This window comes from Lethenteron reissneri, chromosome 46 (genome assembly GCF_015708825.2).
Source record: "Lethenteron reissneri isolate LAM-NWPU_2019-01 chromosome 46, ASM1570882v1, whole genome shotgun sequence".
NCBI classification, from domain to species: Eukaryota; Metazoa; Chordata; class Hyperoartia; order Petromyzontiformes; family Petromyzontidae; genus Lethenteron; species Lethenteron reissneri.
Window position 1 is genome coordinate 11836785 of NC_083824.1, and position 20064 is coordinate 11856848.

The 20064-nt window shown below is 53.7% G+C and overlaps 1 protein-coding gene across 2 annotated transcripts in view; it reads left to right on the top strand.

Moving 5' to 3' along the window:
• LOC133354066 (tumor necrosis factor alpha-induced protein 8-like protein 1) overlaps positions 1-19451 on the top strand; it is a 76582-nt gene extending 57131 nt beyond the window's left edge. For both annotated transcript variants that reach the window (XM_061570620.1, XM_061570621.1), the window contains exon 2: positions 14892-19451. In XM_061570620.1, coding sequence (XP_061426604.1) covers positions 14892-15457 — 566 coding nt within the window. In that variant the 3' untranslated portion in view covers positions 15458-19451. The remainder of the gene's footprint in view (positions 1-14891) is intronic.
• The last annotated feature ends 613 nt before the right edge of the window (positions 19452-20064 follow it).

A 20064-nucleotide genomic window follows, 5' to 3' on the forward strand; every position in this document is an offset into this window, starting at 1 on the left:
AGAGCACTCGTGGTCAGTGTTAACCAGTTGAAGACCGAAGACGGGGTGGAGGAGGTAGTGGCCCGAGACCCCTAGTCCCGCCGTCCTTGTGAGGACCGGGGCCCTGTGTGGCTCGGAGCCGAGACTGGGGGACCCGTAGTCCGACGCCCGTGTGGGTCGGGACGGTGGTACCCAGAGCCGAGACGGGCACCCCCGGCTGGGTGTGTCCCGGAAGGCTACGGGGCGTAAGAGCCCGTGTCAGTATAGCTGAGTGGGTGTTTGTCACCCGTGTAGCTGAGTGGGTGTTAGTCACCCGTGTAGCTGAGTGGGTGTGAGTCACCCGAGTAGCTAAGTGGGTGTCAGTCACCCGTGCGACGAAGTGGGTGTTAGTCACCCGTGTAGATGAGTGGGTGTGAGTCACCCGAGTAGCTAAGTGGGTGTTAGTCACCCGTGCAACGAAGTGGGTGTGAGTCACCCGAGTAGCTAAGTGGGTGTTAGTCACCCGTGCAACGAAGTGGGTGTTAGTCATCCGTGTAACTACAAGTTGGTGAAAATAAAGAGTGTGCTACCCGTCAAGACGTCTCCCGCCGAGTTACTACTTTACATATATATAGATGACAATGTCAACTTGCAACACGCCACCCGCGCGGTATTCCCCTCGCTCTTGTCGAGAGAGGACAACTCGGAGACGTGCGGAGGAACGCAGCAGCCACGTGGTGAGCTGGTGCCAAATTTCCCCCACCCCCAAGCTCTGAGTTCCTCTATATATGAAGGTGGTTTCGGCCAATTCGTGTTTATACATGTGGGCGGATAACGGGGGCGCTCATAAAAAATCCCACACGTGCCAGAGGTTGGCAAGGCTCTATATCATAAAGATGGAACATGAAATGCACATTTGCTGTACTGCCTTTGTCATCAACGCCCACGGGAAGGGGGTTTCACAACGTTTGTGCGGTGACCCACCAAACCTTTTCAATGCACATTCCTCATCTACATTTGTGCAGCCTGTTGAGATTGGGTCACAACTAACACATTCCTGCGGAGGGAGCTGGTAGGAACGTTGGGTTGCTCGGTCAATGGCCAGGGTCAACGGCGGCGTGGTGTATTCCGCAAATATGCCTGACTGTGAGGGCGGGCACAAGCCGGCGTGAGTAGGTTAAACGTTGAGTTTTATAAGGGCACCACGGAGTGACCAGCCCCTCCCCACCCAGCCCCACCCCTCCCACCCCCCATCCAGCCCCTCCCCACCCAGCCCCTCCCTCCCCACTCAGCCCCTCCCTACCCTCCCCTCCCTCCCCACTCAGCCCCTCCCTGCACGACGGACGGACATAATAATCCCCTGTGGGCTGGTGTAACCAGGAAGTTCCTACCAGTAAATGATTGAGAATATTAATAGTATTAAGATAAAAAATAAATTGCAGCCCTTTGATAATCAACTGCTGGATAAGGCCTCCCCACGCCAAAGTCAGTCATTAGGGTTATTTGACCATACTTCACCACGCTAATCAGCGTGGTAGGTGAATGAGAGGAGGCTGGTTTAGATATTGTCACCGTTGGTAGGGTTGCCCTTGATGGGACTCAGCTGAATCCTGGATTTGAACATAAGTTCTGAGCGGTGCTGGTGCAGTGCTCTCACCCCTCAGCCAGCCATCACCATCTCTACAGATGATTTATATATAGATATATTTATTGTCAGTGCCCGTAGGCAGGTTGTGATGCTACTGATGGCACCGCATTATCAAATTCCCTATGGGCACACAAAACATGTGAAATGTTTGCCTTGTGCTGCGACCTCAAAGGGCACACTCAGAATATAATCGCGGTACGGACAAGGAGTGTTTTAGAGAGAGCATGTAATCCGCTGCCGGAATATGAATTATCGACGTGGGGCGTTGATAACTAAGGCCAAATGCTAAAATGTGTGCAACTGTATGAATGGAGAGGTGCATGCTTGGAATTGCACTGTGACAGCAAGAGGAACACATGTATCAGGGAGATATATCCCTGTTCGAGACATCGTATTGATTGTTGAGGAGAGTGAGTGGGCTTGGGCAGGGCTCGCTGCTCGAAGGGGTTATGGCTCGTGGTCTTCTTCTTGCCCTCCGGCTGATGTCGATGCAGAGCAACAACTACAAGTGCACATGCAGGTGGTCAGTCCCAGACAACCGCATCAGGAGTAGTGGAGTGGTATCGCCGTGATGTCCCCTGTGCATTTGTGGATCGGGCATTGCGTCATGATACGTTGTACGGTCTGTTCTGGATGACCACAGTCGCACACTGGAGAGTTTTTTTTCTTCCATGTGTGCATCAGGTACCCACATCTACTGCCATGATTTGTGTGTGTGTATGGCTGGTGGTATAAACTAGCGACAGTGGTAGCCTAACGTGAGGTCGTGCGTGATAGGGCATCCACCGTGGAGACAGAGTGAAGAATTGGCCAAACGTTCCAATGCAGCAGCTGCTTGAATCCAATGATTGGTGCTTATGTCCATGGGGACAAAGGCTTCTGCAAACCATGTCAAATCACAAGGGTCGTTGGACCATACTTCACCACGCTGGTCAGTGGCGGTTAATAAAGTGGAGAAGGAAGGACTGCCCAGGACCAGTTTCGATATCGCATCAATCGCCACTGATGCTATCCGTGGTCTGGCATCGAACTCGAGTCGCCGACTATCCAGTGCAGTGCGATTCCCGCTTTTGCCACCGCTCCCCTTCACTCATTATCTGCCCATTATAACAATGCGTGTGCGGTGCTCCCGGCGAGCCCAGGGTTTTGCGAGGCCCAGCGGTGGCCGTGTGAGCCGAGGCACTGCCGGCCGCCCCTTGGCGGAAGCGTTGACTGATTATTGACGGCCTCGTTGGCGTTGGGAAGCTGCGTGTGCAAACGGCGGATTTCATTTATTTTCTGGGACAGCGTAGGGAGCAGGGTGGGTGGGGGGGGGGGCATGGCGACCCCCCCCCCCCCCCCACCGTGCTTGTTGCCCTCGATTTAGCCGTGATTTATCTTGACGCGCTCGCGGTCCGTGCAGAATCGCATGAGAAGCCGTTGATTCTTCGTGCCTTCACTTGCAATTGCTTCTGAGTCGTGTATCCTCGTCTCTGTATATATTTGTGCAATAGTCACCTGAGACTTACAATTCACATAGACTAAGATTACCCTTAGACTTACATTTCCCGCTACACAAGCATTGCCTATAGACTTACATTGCACCATAGACGAACATTTTTGCTCTGATTTCTATTGGCTTCATCGGTGTATTTTCTCCATTTTGCTTTTTGTCAGTTTGGTTACCCAGGTCACTCGTGCAAAACGAGAATCATCCGGGTCTCTTTGAGCTCGCACCCTGGTTACACAATATCAACTTGGGAACTCGGAACTTGTACGAGGAACGAGGGAGTTCGTGAGAGAGAGAGCTGTCGTCTGGCTGACCACACTACAACATCAACGGGGGTGCATATGGCCGGCCGTCCAGCACAAGTGCTGTCATTTTGAAAGCTTTCACAATCGATCAATAAATCGGTTGATTCCTTTTTTGTTGGGAGCCCACAAAAATGTGGTCGAAGAATTTGACGACTCGGGAAATTGGCCGTGGGGGGCTCGGTGGTTGGAGACGTTGCCGAAATCCTAGGATCGAATGCGACCCGCCCCTACTGGACATCTGTGAAAAAGCGCTTTATAGCTCATCGGATTCCTCCAGTATAAATACATTTGTGATTCTGATTTCAAGCACAGCGACTTCGTGATCTCAGCCCGGCCACCAACAGCACAAAACAACCCCCTGAAAACAATTGCAGTGGAGGATTCACACGTGGTGCAGCTGCCACTGCGACGAACATCTCCGCAGTAGCGAGTGTGAGACGGTGTAGCGCTCCAAGTGCGCACTCGAGGTCACGTGAAGGGGTCCTCAGAACTAGTTCTGTGATGGCTCCTTTTGCGAGCCGTTCTCTGCCACGGGACAACGCACTGCCGCGCCAGAGTTCCAAACGGACACTTCATGCCAATTAGCACAATTGGAATGATATTAGGTTAATTTAGTGAAAAGAATCAACTTTTTTCCTTTGAATTGCACTGTGGTGTGAGAAAAACAAGGTCTTTTCAAACAAGTCCTGTACACATGTTGTTTAAATTAGTTCAGTTTTTACAGAACTAATATTAACCTGGTCACCCGAGTTCGATCTCATCTTTGCCGCGTCTACGGCTAACATCAGTGGCGCGCGATGTCTGCACCGACCATGGCCGCTGCTAGATGAAGGACGTGGCAGTGAAGGGGGAGAGGCCTTAATCCAGCAGCGGGCAGGAAAATAATAGAGTGAGCGAGCGAGCATTAGCGGGACACAAGGCGTACAGTTTCTTCTGCGCACGCAAAGAGCGGAGCGACAGGCCTGACGTGGGGACACAGCGTTAACGCAAGCGGAAGGGGACGTGGATGAACCGGGCACGAGATGAGAGCTCATGGTCGAGCCAGACAAAGAGGGGGGAGGGCGGGGAAGAGAGGGCGAGAGAGGGAGAATGGCCGTACAAAAACTAAATGGAAGTCGTTTAATTTGGTGGAACGCGGGAGGTAAATTGCGAGCGTCTTGGACCCCTCTGCTCCGAGCGCGCCCCGCACTTTTGGAACCGTTCCCTGCGACCGACCCAGCGTGATAATTATTAAGCCGCCGTGAATGCAGCGTCCGCGGGCGGTTTGAGCCAGCGGCCGAGCCGCGTTAATGTGGCACTAGGCCCGGGGGGTTAATGGGGTGAGTGGCGCAAGGTATTGGGGGGGGGGGGGGGGTGAGGGGGGGGGTGAGGGGGGGGGGTGTTCGCCTGGTGGCAGCGGTCACCCCTACGAGCGGGGACTTCTTTGCGGCCCGGCAGGTTTTAGCCGTGCTCATAGTCCAGTCGCAGTTTGACTTAGGTCGGGGTCTGTGTTTTTTGGTTTCTAATCACTCCCTCTTAGTCTAGTTGACTAAAGGAGTCAGAATGTGAGCATGCTGTTGGTTATTGAACGTTGGTGTGAGGGGTGCGCAACTTTCCCCCCCCCCCCCATGTTATCAGGTCAGCCAATCAGTAAAGTCTGTAAATAAAAAGAAAACGCACTGTATATAGTCATTTACCGTGTTTAGTCTTCCTCGGGGCACTGCAGTCGCTAATAATGTTAACACAATTACACGATACCGTGACTCACAATGTCTCGCCATTGTGAGTCACGCTTTCGCCTTTGTGGGGCGGCCGTCGTCATCGTCGTCGTGAAAAATAAAATAAACTTCATCGAATATTTTCAACACCAATTTCATTAACAAAATTAACGGCGGTCTGGATGCTTGGGCCGGTGGGAGTGCGACGTGCCTGGCTAACTCAGGAGACCTGGCCTCACCCTGGCCTCTCCCTCCCCGTCCGGATCTGCGTGCAAACGAGCATTAAACCTGAACCCTCCCCCACAGCGCGAGGCGGCGGAGGTGCATTCGTGAGGGTGCCAGCCTCGTGAAACGCAAAGTTTTGGTGGCGCGGTGTCGAACAGAGGCGGCCTTAGGAGCACCACGCAGCAACATCTTCATCCGGCCCACAGCCACGGTTGCGTGGAACAGTTCGATGTGGCGGTCAGGTTGGAGCGGTCATCTGGAGTGGTCATGCTGACCAGTTCGCTCGTGCTGGTTGGCTGCGGAGTTTTTAATTCACAAATCTGCGGGAGCGCCCGGGAGTATTCATGTCCTGGCTCTGCTGCCAGAGGCGAGTGCCTCGGGCAATTTTGGCTTCTGTTCGATTTAAAAGTCAAAGAGAGCAGCTGTGGCCCCAATGTGCCGCGCGGCGGTGGCTTTGCACGTGGCCTGTAACCCAGCACTGTGGAAGTAGCAGCCAGGATTGCTGTATCACGCAAACGTTCTGAAGCTCCTTTCCCGTGGGCGTCGAGGAGGTTGTCGTACCCTGGCTCGCCAAGAGAAGGCGGTCCAGCAAGTGGACTAATTGCCTCTCTGTCTGTACGGGGATGGAGTGTTGACCCCCCCTCCCCTCGCGCGTGGGTTTTCTCCGGGTGTTCCGGTTTCCTCCTACACGTATAAACACGCTCAGCATTACTTAGCAGAAAACATCTTGAAGATAAAAAGCCAATGCCGGACCCTCCTGAAAAGAGTCCCACGACTCAGTGTGGATATCCTGGATAAATAAGTAAAATGATACTGAGCCGTGGCTTAGCCGTCGCTTTATTAGACGAAAGTTTTATCCGGGGTGACCAAACATGCTTTTTTTATTAAACTGAACGATTTAGAAAACGTGCCAATATGGGTTGAAGAAAACTTACCAAGGCTTTGTTGGCAGATGCAAATATAAATATATAAATATTTTATTTCCTGCGGGAGAGATATGATGTTTTTTTGAAGCTGAAATGTTTACATGCCTTTCGCGAACTTTATCAGATTGTTGAGTCAACATTTCTCGATGGAAAATAACCCTCAGAGGGTATCCGAAGGGCAACTCAAGAACAGGAAAAGAAATCCCAAGCATGCGAGACGACAAAACAACTAAAATGCACAACAAGAATTCGCCGACACACACTCGCCTCCTGCTGCTGTTGACGCGCAGGTTTGATCTGTGAGGTTTGACCTCTGAGGTTTTGGAAGGTGGTCGTGTTCTCTCCACGTGTTTGCACACTCACGAGTCGCTCGCTCTGTCAGGAACTGTTATTGTCCCGTGCTCATTAACTCTCTGGCTCGTAGGGGTCACTGCAAAATCAGGGCAGCGCCAGTTCTGTTTGGTTTTTATTTTTTATATGTGTGTGTGTCTCTCTCTCCAGCTCCCTGCCTGTTCATACTATTTACCAGCAGCTGGATCTTGCTGTGCCCATACGACCCCTGTTTCGTATCCTCATTTAAAAACACAGCCTTGAAGTGGCCTGGTGGCTCGCGGAGCTAATGCCGTGTCAGAGATGGTGAGCTGGCACCGCTGAGAGCCTGCGTTTGAATTATGGTTTCCACTGCCTGGGATTAAACTGGATTCTCAAGTGTAATAAGTTGATGTTCTCTGCCCGGTCACCAGTAACTCAAATAGAGACCCATAGACTCGCATAGAGATTCATAGACTCGCATAGAGATTCATAGACTCGCATAGAGATTCATAGACTCGCACCGACTGAGTTGTGATTAAACTGAGTTCTCAAGTGTCGTGAGTTGATGGTCTCAGCGCCATCTCCAATGGCTGAATGAAAAACTCAAAACATTGATCTTGGTTTTCACTGAATTAATTTTTTACTTGGTACATTTGGTATTTGTGCCATTCATTAATCTCCCGCCGGGCCAAATTCTGCGCCGGCCTCACGTGGCATTAAAAAGGGGGAGGGGGCCGCCCCCCTCACATGGATAAGAGGCCCATAACGGGCGCATCGGATGTCACGACCATGGTGCCTACGGACCACGTAGTCAACCACGGCCGTCTTTGCTCCCTTCAACGTCGGGGAGGGGCGGGGGGGGCGGCAAAACTCCACGAGCTCTCTCCTGAAGGCCGCCTCGTCGTGGCCAGCAGCACGCCGTCGACCGTCGGCGCTGTTGCACGCCAGGGTAGAGTTCAACCGTAATGATGCCATCGTCTCGTGGGCCGGCCGTTTCTCACGGCTCTCTCGACGCGTCCGTGCGCTGCGTTCTCTTCTCGCGGGCGGCGAGGGCCGGTGACGGGAGAGCTCTCTCTCCATCTCGCGACGTCACGACGCCGTTCGGGGGGGGACAAATACATTTGTGAATATAATTGGTGGGGGAAATAATTGGTTACATGAAAAACAGAGAGCCCTCACGGACCGGTGACCCGGCACAAAGAGCCGTGGGCCGGCCGTGGGACGGCTGAGTGAATCGTGACATTGCGTGGTTATTTACAACAGCCACAAAAAAAAACGTACATAATCATCTCCTGTTTATCCCCATCGACTCGCAGCAAACCTGTTAGCGAGCACCTATTAAGCGCAGGCCGGCCGGCGTGGCGCACGAGACGTCTGTGCGGCCAGCACCCACCCACGTTGGACCGTTTGTCGTCTCCCCAGTGCTGGTGCTTACAAGCCCACGCCAGGTCAGCGGCAGATCTAGAAACTTCCAAGGTGTGTGTGGTGGGGGTGGAATGGGGGGGGGCGAAGATGCAGAGGTTCGCGGTTGGAATCTGGCAGGCCGACCTGTTAAATACTGCGGGTGTATTCATTGTTAATCATAAAATAACTTCGCGCGCCTGCTGCGTGGTAAGGCCAGGGGCAGGTTCTGATGTCGCTGGTAGCGATGCGGGCATGGCAGCATCTCGTGATGGTGTAAGGATTCGTTGATTAATATCGATTTGATAGGCGCGTCAGAATCAATGTTTTCTTGTGGATATCCGTTGTATGTATTAAGCTCATGTAAGCCCCCCGGAAGCCACTCTAGGCCGCTACATTGACGGCATCACTAAAACAAACGGATTCAATTGCCGAGGTTGAATCGTGACAACTCGTAGCATCATGCCAGTGGCGATGATCGTTATACCCCGAGCAGTTGGCCACTCTAGGCTGTCACCATAGAAGTGGTTCAAGCCACGTTGTAAAGTAGCACGGAATCGAACCCAGGTTGCCAGGATCGTACGCCTGAGCCTGCCGGCAACCACCGCACCACTCATTGCAGGCGCCGTATTCCCACGCACGCGCGCCAGCACAGCGCTATTACCGTGGCACCCCGAGTGTATTCCTGTCCCCCCTCTGCGCTCCCCAATATGACGGGATTGATATTTCCGACACAGCCCAGTGGCGGCGGTGCGTGCCGCACAACGAGGTCCACTCGTTTACTCGGTTAGATTTGGTGAGAATTCCTGGTGAGGACACCATGCCGATGGCTCTCTCCCTCCCTCCCTCCCTCCGTTACTCCCATCCCACTTGACTGGAGTGGATGGAAAGAACCGACCGTGCACTGTCGTGTCCATTCCGAGGGAGCAGCTGATATTTTGCTCAGGGGCTTAATTTCTCACGGAATGTTTATCCGGACCACTGCTAAACTGTTGTCGTTAGTCTCGAGACTTTGAGTTGGGCAAACGTCCCAATATAGGACCACAGAGCTCGGGCCATTTTTGAGAATGCCAGTTCCGGCTGCCTTCATGAATGCCGCAATTTGACGAATGCCGCGATATAAAAATTTGATAATTAATATTATTACGACTATAGAGGAGCGGGTGGAGAACTCGGCCTAAATTAGGAAGGACGTGAAAAACCTGCGATGAGTCGGCGTGATCATCGCAGAGCGTCGGCGCCCCGGCTCGTGCGAGAACCTACTGCAGACTTACGACAGAACTTGAGGAGGTTCCACACGTGACTCTTTGCTATTGTCATACTTCTGTTCTTACCTGGCGAGACATACTGAATGTGGTGTGCCGGATACGAACAGTTCTTTTTTTTTACCAGTCGCTGACCCACCCGTCAACCACGTTGGGGTCCCGTGAATAGGCTGGCCAGAGTCATGGGGATGTGGAAGTCACGTTACCGGCTCAGGCCGCAAGGTGCCAGCAGATGGCAGCGCATTAATGGATGCGGTCCGCAGATGGATTTGATCCATCTGCTCTGGATTGAGTTCTCCGGATCAAATATATCCGTGCGAAAGTTTGCGTGTCGTACCAGCGTACACATTGTGGTGGATTTTCTGCCGGCGCTCGTGTTTCCTCCCACCGATTAACACGGTTGGCCACGTACAGTGCGAAAGAAGTTCAAACGTAACATACAAACAAGTGGAATCGGCCGAACTCCCCAATGCGGCGGATACCTTCCCGCAAAGAGAGTCCCGAGACTCGGCGAGGCTCCGCTGGGTAAAGTAATTGCCATCGTCGCTGATAACATCTTAATTCGCACGACTACATTTGGGGCAGGAGATCCGCTCGCCTTCCTTTGCCAACCGATCCCCAATACCGACAACCAGATTACCCGCCCGCCCGCCCACCGCCACCCCCACCCCCTCAGCTGGCTGTCTCAGAGCGAGAGCTTGAACGTTGTGCGTGCATGTGTCAAGTATTTTAAAGGGCGGAATTAACTTTTCCTGAGCTTTTGATCGGCGACCTATAGCACAGACCCCCTCCCTCCCACCCCTCAGCTTCCCTTCTCCAAATATCCCTGACCCCGCGCCCTTTCCGTCATTGTTCAGCCTATTAATTTTGTTTTAATTAACTTTTACAAAAACTGCGTTTGAAGAAGAGTTATAAAATAAAAAAGCAATTAAACTTCAAAAAATGTTTGAAGCTTTGCTGGCATTTATTAAGGAGTCATCGTGGAAAGCGCTCGGCGGAGGGAGATGCGACGTAAATATTTAATGCGCCGACCTGACCGTCTGAGCCCCCCCACCCCCTCACAATCCTCCTTGCGATCCACCTAAAGCTCGAGACGATGAGAGAGGAGAGAGGATGCATTTGCGAAATTAGTGCCACACGCCGAGTTCCTGAAGGTGGCATTTCACGGTTAGCGGTGTTTTTTGCGGCCGATGTGATAAATTCTTTTGACACGTGGAGCGGTGTAAGTTGGGAAATTGCGCGCGTGTGTGTGTGACGTGTGCCGCAGAGCGCACCTCGCCTTGCACAAGAGTCGTGGTGACGTCGCTGCAACTCGGTGACGAACGGCGGTTGTTGCTGTGCACGTGTGACTGTGTGACTGTGTTTTTATGTGGGGAGCGGTAGTGTGGTGGTTTGCGCGCCGCGCTACGAGCAAAGTCGACCCAAGTTTTCGATTCCCGCTCATTGCCAACGAACATCGCTGGCGAGTGATATCCAAACCGGTTTCGGACCTCGCCTAGGTCAACTCGGCCATAAATAAGTATCTGGCGCGGTATGCGTCGTCATCGTCGTCGGTAATGGTGGCAAGACAATAGCCGGCCGGCCGCAGTGCTGAGCGCACGGCTCCCTAGCGCGACGGTGCCAGCGTTCCATGGGTGCTCGATCACAGCAATGGCTTGCGGCCGTCTCTGTGCGCTCTCCGGCGGGGGATCTTTGTGCCCTGTGCGTGCCTTGTGCGTGCCCTGTGTGTGTGTGCCCTGTGCGTGCCCTGTGCGTGTGTGTGCCCTGTGTGTGCCCTGTGCGTGCCTTGTGCGTGCCCTGTGTGTGTGTGTCCTGTGTGTGCCCTGTGCGTGTCCTGTGCGTGCCCTGTGCGTGCCCTGTGCGTACCCTGTGTGTGTGTCCTGTGTGTGTGTGTGTCCTGTGCGTGCCCTGTGTGTGTCCTGTGCGTGCCCTGTGTGTGTCCTGTGCGTGCCCTGTGTGTGTCCTGTGCGTGCCCTGTGTGTGTCCTCTGCGTGCCCTGTGTGTGCCCTGTGCGTGCCCTGTGTGTGCGTGCGTGCTGGAGTGCATCTACAGAACAGCCGTGGCAGCACTAAAGCACCCACGTCATTGCCTGCCTGCGTGGCTAATGAGCTCGTGTGTGTGGGGTGGCGGGGGGGTAGACGGCAAGTCGACGCGCGTGGACGTGCGATGCACGCGGGGGGGGGGCTGTTTTGTTCCTGGTGTCCGGCACCCTAAGCAGGGCTAGGCAATGGCGGATAAATAGCAGCGGAGGTTACATGGGAATGTAAATGTAAGAGTCGCGCGTGCAAACTCGAACAACACCGCAACAGAGTATGGGGGTGGGGGGGACGAATAACACAAGTGGTTACAAAATTACACGAATAGTTGGATAAATAATAACACGCGGCTTGCTGGGCGCCCTGGAGCTTCAACACACCTGCCGGTCACCATCTCATCATCATCATCACCGCCACCATCACCGCGGGAAGGGCTGGGGCGCGTTACTCCTTCCACGATGCCCCCCCCCCCCACCTGCTGCGGGCACGGGAAGCGGGGATTGGGAGCGTGCCATTGTGCGCAGGGAGGGTCCTCCCGCCACGCCCCCCTAATTAGGGGCTTCCGTGCTCCCAAGGAACGCCTAATTGGGCCGGGTAGGAGTATAATGGCCACGTCCAGACACCCTTAATTGGTCTCCAGTGGCTTTTAGGGCCCATCGCAGAGTGCATCGATGTCGCTGACCTGCCTTGGCTCGCGCGGGGGCAAGGAGGCCGCACGTGACGGGACTGGGATTGGCGGTGGCGGTGGAGCGATTCTCCCCCTTGCACTTGACCACTGCGCTGTGACCCCGGTCAACCCCCTCGGGGTTCTCCACGCCCCTCCCCCGCATCGGAGCTCAGCTGCCGTGCGATGAGGCCACTCGCGCCGCGGTTTCGTTTCGGCAGCAGGGAGGCCGAGTCGCTGCCACGGCCGCCGATTGAAGCTCGTCCCGTAACGAGCCGCCGGTGCCGGCAGGACGCCGCCACCGCTTCCGGCAGCTGCACCGCGTTTCACTCAGCGCCGTCTGCCGTGCGGCTTCCTAGCAGCAGCCGGCGGGGGGGTGGGGGGCTTGCGGGGGGGAGGGGGGCGGCGGGGGACCTTTTGTGCTGCACCGTTGATTCGTTCCATAGTCCAGAGAGTTCCAGAGAGTTCCACAGTCCAGAGAGTTCCACAGTCCAGAGACATCCACAGACTTCCATAGTCCAGAGAGTTCCACATTCCAGGTCTGTTTGTGAGTCTGTTTGGCTTCATGTTGGGGGGAAACTGGAAGACCCGGAGAAAACTCAGCACACACAACAGCCGGTGGGCGACCGAGATCCACGGAGATCGATTCCAGTTAAGCCGCTGTACTGCCACCTTCTGGCCACCACCTGGCAGTCCAGCAGATTTGGGTAGTTTCACAGATCTCTGTGTGATCCACCAACCTCCCCCCCCAAGGTGGCGAGGATCAGTCGTGCACCGCCGCACCCGGTGGGGGAATTATGTTTTAGTAAAATAATTAATTTTAGAACCACGCTGGGGATCGCTATTCACCAGGCGACAACGCATTGAGAGATGGTTGCATTGCTGAGCAGGCGAGAGGCTCTGCCAACTGTTGTGTGATGGTCGCCGGTTCGACTCCATATCCTGGCACGGCGGTTGAAACAACGGTGCAGGTTCCCTTCGTCACCCCTCCACGTCCCCCACCCGCCGTCTCCGTCCATCCAGCAGTGGGAGTGAGTTCACCCTCGTCTGTCGATCGGCAGCTCGCGCGTGGCGGGGTGAAGTGTGGGCACCTCCACCTCTTCCAAGAAGTCTGGCCCGGCCTGGAAGAGTAGACCAAGTAACCGCCGGAGGCACTCTCAGCAGCGACGTTGGCCAGCAATTGCAGATTTGCACCTTTACCTTTTAACAAGCGAGAGCTTGGAGATAGCAAACGTCCGTCGGCTGTCGCCGTGGTTATGTAAAAGACAACCGTTAACACCAATTAAGGAAATCGCGAAAATGGATACTGGCGGTGCGGTCCCCTGGGTCATTGCCACCGTCGCGTGGAGCGGTTTGACGCGCGACCTTTCCTGTCACTGCCGATTTACGCCGAGGAGTGCGATGATGCCCTAATGATGCCCTAATCCCCAACAACAACAACAACAGCAGTAGTCACCATTCGCCACGAAGTGGCACTGACGTCACCCCAGCGCTAGTTCCAAGCTAAATGCACGTTGAGGCCACGTGAAGTCTCAAAGGCGCGCTGGCAGGAGGCAGACTCCGGGTGCTCTGGGTTGACTGACTGAGATGACTCGCAGATGCACAGACCTGCGCTCCCCACCGTACCAACTTTCTGCGTTTTAGCCGCACGACGCTCTGCTTGTTGTCAGCGTTGCTCTTTGACCCTCCGCTGCTGCTGGAGGGCGACTGCCTCCAACTGCCGAGTAGCGTCCTTCACGAGCCTTCTCCATTGAGGCCGATCTTGACACTGCTGGTACCAGTCTTCGGCAAGCCCGCTCAGCCCCACACCCTTCTTTACTGCATCAGTCCATCTTTTTTCTAGCCCATGCGAGACCCATTAAGCCCCCTCTAACCAGTCATATATCCAGAAAGGCCAGCCTGAATGTTTAAAGCCGGTCCAGATATTATTTTAAAGGGCTCCACGTTTCGCAAGCAAAGAGAAGGGAGGGCATAGCGGTGGCCAAGAAGACCCGGGGAGCTTCGCGTGGAGTGGTTGGCCTGGTAGTTTCCACACGGCGCTATGGAAATGGATGAAAAGTTAATACCACTGGATTGATTTGGAGTGAGATCTCCACTGCCACAAACACAAAGAGAAGTATCCCATGTTATAAAGACTTCTTTAATTCTGTAAGTGGGTACCTGCGAAGGCTGTCACGGCGCACGGCGGGCTGGTCTGGACGGCACGTGCGCCTGCACATACCTACGTGTGTGTGCATGTGTAGTGGGGAACGGTAGTGTAGTGGTTAGCGCACTGCGCTACGAACCCGTGATGATTACCTGAACCGGTTCTGGGCCTCCCCTAGGTATGTAAACATCGCCACTGGGGAGACAAAGGCGGTCGGGCGTGGTGCTGGCCACCCAACCCCCTTATGTGCCGTGCTGGCCATCATAGGTGCTACTCGCTAACAGAAATTGCCCCAACAATCTGTTAAGGCTACACGGGGGATCTTTGTCTTTGAATCGTGGGGCGGTGACACTGCGGTTCGAAGCCATCGGTCACCCTGGTTAATACCGCCGTGTGTATTAGCCGTAGCAATGCTACGACTACGTGCTGTCTGCTACAAAGTATTCATTAAAGATCCATCCCTGACTTTATTCGCAAGAGTAGGCCATTTTGTGCTGGCGGCATGGTCCTAATTTATGCCAAATGTGAAAAATAACTCGCAAATTACATCGTTGAAAAATGCGTAGCAGTTGTCACCTACGACTGCAAAAAACTTGAGGCTTTCCTGGTAAACAAGCGTCATCGTAATAATAATAATATAACGCGTGTGCGGGTGTCACGGAGAATGATAGGCTCGGCCACCCTGGTAACCAACATCTCGGGCTATTCTGTGGCTCCGTCACTGAGCAGCAACCGTGCCTCGTGACGAGCCGCGCGCACGGTCGCTTCCAGCGCGATCGCTAATTTTGAGTGACCGTGCGTGCGTGCGTGTGTGCGCAGTTGACATGGAGAGCTTCAGCTCCAAAAGCCTGGCCGTGCAGGCCCAGAAGAAGCTGCTGGGGAAGATGGCGACGCGCTCGGTGGCGGGCTTCCTCATCGACGACGCGGCGAGCGACGTACTCGACGAGCTGTACCGCGCGCGCAAGGCCTTCTCGCACGACCGCAAGACCTCGCAGAAGGCAGTCAAGGACCTGGTGAAGGTGGCCGTGAAGCTCGCCGTGCTGGCGCGCAACGGCCAGTTCTCGACGGACGAGCTGGCGACGGCGGAGCGCTTCAAGCGCAAGCTGAACCAGGCGACGCTCACGGCCGTCAGCTTCCACGAGGTGGAGTTCACCTTCGACCGCGACGTCCTGGCGCGCACGCTCGACGATTGCCGCGAGATGCTGCACCGCCTCATCGGCCACCACCTCACGGAGAAGTCGCACGCACGCGTCGACAACGTCTTTCGCAGCTTCGGGGACGGCGAGTTCCTGGCGGCGCTCTACGGCACCGAGCCGGCCTTCCAGCAGCACCTCGCCAAAATATGCCAGGGCCTCAACAAGCTGATGGAGGACGGAAACATTTAGTCGCCGGGCGCCGGCCAGGGGACCGGTTGTGCCGGCGATACGATTCGAAGCCCTGATGCAGGCAGCGCGAGCAGAAGAAAAAAAATAGTTGTCGTTGAGAGAGAGAAAAACGCCGTTCGCGAAAAGCATTTTGAAATGTTAAATTGAACTTTGGCGATTGTGGTCGTTGTGTCTCTGTGGTTGAAGAAATGATGGAAAATGAAAGTTGACTCTCCCGGTTAAGCAAAAACACGCATTTTTGTGGGATTTGCACTCCTGGAAGGGTTCAGGCATCGTTTCGAGGGGAGTGGGAGCGTTGGGTACTTGATGAAAGTTGGGCACGCGGGGTTTGGTCAAACCCAAATGTTGTGAGTAACCTCATTCCAAAGCCATTTTTGTATCGTATGAGTCGTGTTCAAGTGACTTTGGGATCACGTGCTGCCGTGGTTTGCGTGGCACACAGGCTCACAGTGCGAGCAGTCATTGCGGGGGGGGGGGTCTGTCAGCACCAGGGGGCCTGGGGTTTGTCACCTTTATACAATTCCTGGGATTCCACCGAGGAGCCCACGGGCCTGACAGAGACAAACAGAACAGACAGGGAATCTTTGCTCGCCCAACGACGTTTTGCTCGGAAACTATTGCGGTACAATCTGTCCTCGACAAGACCCTTCCCCTAGCTGAGAACGCCCTCCCGCGGAGAGATCCTGCACAGCCGCATTTTGCACGCTTGTCGAGTCTGGAGGGAGGCTCTGTGTTGGGCTTTTTTTATTATACGAGAGCCGCTGACTCTCTTAAGTTGTTTATTTTTCGGAGCCGTGTCCCGACCCGGGAGCGAGATGCAATTCGGACGTGTCGCACGCCCCACCAAGCTGTCGGGGGTACAGGAGCTCAGGTGTGCACACGCTTGTACATATCTCTGCGGGGCAAAGCGTCCCTTAGCCCGCCGTGAGTTCGGCTGCTTAAACGTCCGTGGTACAGTTTAACGAGAAAAAAAACGCGTAACAAAAATACAACTCTTGTTACAGACATTTATAGACTCTTGGCAGCACAGGCAGACCGCTGAGGAATTCCTGCATTCATTGGTCCATTCCATGACGTGCCCGGGCAGATCCCTCGCAAGGACTTTTTTATGAGCGCAGTGCAACCAAACTTGTACCTCGCACGGAGACGCCACCCTGGTGTTGCGGCGTCACACGTCGGTGTTTCGCCAGATGTGCGTGCGTCCCCTTCACCCCCTTCTCCACTGGCACATCTGTGCCGATCCAGCGCCGGGCCCCAACGGTACGGGCGGTTTCCCCACCGGCGATCGGCCCGGCCAAGCCAGAACCACACCGTGGCACTTGCCTGCCGCACAAGCTGCCAGCGTCCTGGTCAATCAAACTCGTTGTTGCGTGTCAAGTCAGTGGGTACATTATTCCATCGCTATTCGCGAGGGATACGTTCCGGAGATGCTTGTGAATAAAACATTTCGCGGATAATGATACTGGCCTACTGAATGTCGTACGTGCAACGTCTGCAGATGCTTCTGAGGCTTCGAGAAGTTATCTCTGTCTCTCTCAGCTCTTTGTCGCATTGTTTTCTCTACCATCACTTTATCTCATTACATTATCTGGCATCACTTCCTCTCTCAGTGCAGTCGTCGTCCGATTCGTGGATAGCCAAAATCACAGATGGCCAAGTTCGTGAATAACGAGGGAATTCCATACACCGTGAGGGCGCACGATGTCACCGTGTCATCTACGATGTGACTCGACTCCTTCAACTGCATGCAACGTCGGCAGCACAGCACGATTGTCCAGTGGAGAGAGGTCGACGTGGCCAGGTGTGGGTGAACTCAAGTTCTTTGGAGCGGACGGGGGAGGGGTAGCAAAGCCGTCTGGGGTATTTTAACGAGCGGAGGATGCGGCCACTACGCCCGTCTGCTCTTTACATCTTCATCTCGCATCGTCGGCGGATCTCTCACATCTTCATCTCGCATCGTCGGCGTGCGCGGGAGTGAGTTTTTTTTATGGGGGAGGCGGGGGGGGGCACAGAGGGATACTGTGCGCGGCGCGGCTTCGCGAGCGCGCACGAACATTTTGCTATCGGAATCTGCGCGCCAGAACTACGCGGACATGGTGATGATAATGATGATCGATTCCTCTCCCGGACGATTCTCTCTCGCCGACGATCAGTGTCGGCTTGCCGATTTAAGTTTGCGGAGGCAGCTCGGACAACCACGGGTTTTCCAGATCGTTGCGACTCCGTGTGCGTAGGATTTCAATGACCGAGGGTCTTCGACACTCCAGAGCTCCCGCTAATGGAGGCCCTTCCGCCAGCAGGGGCGTAAGCAAGGAATTGCAGGGTTGCACCTTTGCCTCGTCCAAACATAAACTACGTTCGGTATTCCTTTGAACCAGTCATACCAATTGCACATGTTGATCCGAAGCTGGAAAACCCGATGCGGATTTTGTTGCCATCTGGGAATGGAGTCACAAGTTTTGGGATTCTCGTTTTGTCGGTACGGGACGTTTATGGAACGTTTCAATTTGTTTGGGGTACGTCGTGTCTGCCTTTCCCCGCTCTCGAGTCGCCCCCTTTCCCTTTCTGCCAAGTGGCGCATTCCATATCACTGAAGCTCGGCGGCCAGTGGCCGTGCGTGTCAGAATGCCAGTCCGTGTTGCTCCGATCCGGTGCGCATTTTCACATCCACCATGAGTGAGCGTTTGATATTGGATGGTGTGGAAATCCGGAACGGAGTAAATGGGTGTGGCACACTGGACTTGGACCTCTATCTGCTGGCCAAAGGGTCAGACAAGAGTCCATGCCTTTTCATAAAAAAAATTAAATGTTTTTACTGATTGATGAAATGAATTCGACCGTACACCTCTGTATAGGCATTCGCGGTTGTGCGGTGCGGCTTTACGATGTGTTTACGGTTTGTACCGCGCGACATTCCGCACGATGTCTGACGTTTCATACCACGCGCTGGGAGCTTCTTCAGGAACATAGTGGTACAAACCAGAAAACGCATAAAATACGTAATATATAACCCAGTTTTGAAAAATACTCAAAAATAAAACTTTGATATTTAGCCTTTTTTTTACCCCAGTCAAAATGAAGACATGACATGGAATATATTTTATTTCAACAATTAAAAACTCATTCATTGTCCGATAACACCTTTCAATGTATAGAGGTCCTCAGAGCTTGGGCAATTATTGGAAGCACCAGCTCCTTACCGCCTGACTGTTGCTACTTTAGAGTTGAAGTTTTCGTGACTGCAAGGCTCCATACTCTTTAGTTTTTTCGGTAAAGTCACGTAGGAAAAAAATAATTAAATTAAATTAAATCACGACCTTTCGGAGGCAACACAAGCTTCCGTCTTCGGGTGGAACCGTCACAGCAAATGTACTGTATCACTTGATACAGTCTGTGGTTCCTCCTCGTGCCGGCGCCTCCGACTCGTCCCGTCTCTCTCCCTCGACGAGAGCGAGGGAGCGAACACCGTGCGGTGGCGGTGGCGGTGGCGTTACGAGTTGACATTATTTATAAATGCATTCAGGGCACAGTGGACGAGGTGGATACATGTTTTTATTATTATGATTATTATTATTTGCGTAAGTGGAATCTTTTCTCCTGCTTCTAAGTGAAACCTACCCCACTTAAAGTTGTTCCCGCTCGTGACGGCGCTCTGATCTATTAAACAACAACGAGAGACGGAATGGGAGCAGCAGCGGAGCGTGGCGCTGCACGGCGGCGGTGGTGGTGGCACCCCCAGGGGCACCGCTGATTGCGACGGGACGTGCGGCACTTCACCAAAAAAAAGGAACCTATGTATAATTGGGTTGTTCATATTCTTCGTGGGTTTTTTTAATGTCTTAATTTGAGAATTGTTATATAATGATGTTGACAATAAAGTACAGTCGGTGTAAACCTTGTTGTGTGTGCGAGAGACGTAGAGAATCCTGGTCTTGTTAATTCGATTTTTCTCCGTCTTTTTTTTTGTTCCGACCATTCTATTCCGATTGCGCTGTCGGCTGTCGTCGCGCCACTGGGTGGAGAATCGGCGCGGCGCCTCTCGCGGTGCATCACGCTCCGTGTCGGAGAACGTGTCACAGAACGTGTCGGAGAACGTGTCGGAGAATGTGTCACAGAACGTGTCACAGAACGTGTCGGAGAACGTGTCGGAGAACGTGTCGGAGAACGGCCCGTGGAATGGGATATCGCAGAGCTACTTCTGAGATCCCATCACGTGACCTCTTATACACACACTCGGGGGGGGGGGGGTGCTGCACAACCACGTGGCCCTGCTTCAGAGTTGTTTGTCACACGATAGTAAAAACCGAATTGTTTTAATTAAATTCTCAAAGCTGGTATATCAGACAGTGTTCATGATGCAAGTATTTGTTTGTGCAGTCATTGGTGACCCGGTTGGCACCATCAAGCCCCACTCGAACACTTGAGAACCTGGTTCAAATCATGACCCTTCAAGTTCAAGTTTATTTTGTGTAACCGGGTGAGAAGTCAAGCGACCCAGGATAGGGGCTCGTTAGCAGGGAGTGACTTCGGTCACCAAATTGATCGATGATCCAGCACTTGCAATTACTCCAGCCACTCGCTCACCAGTGATCAGTCATCTCCTTATC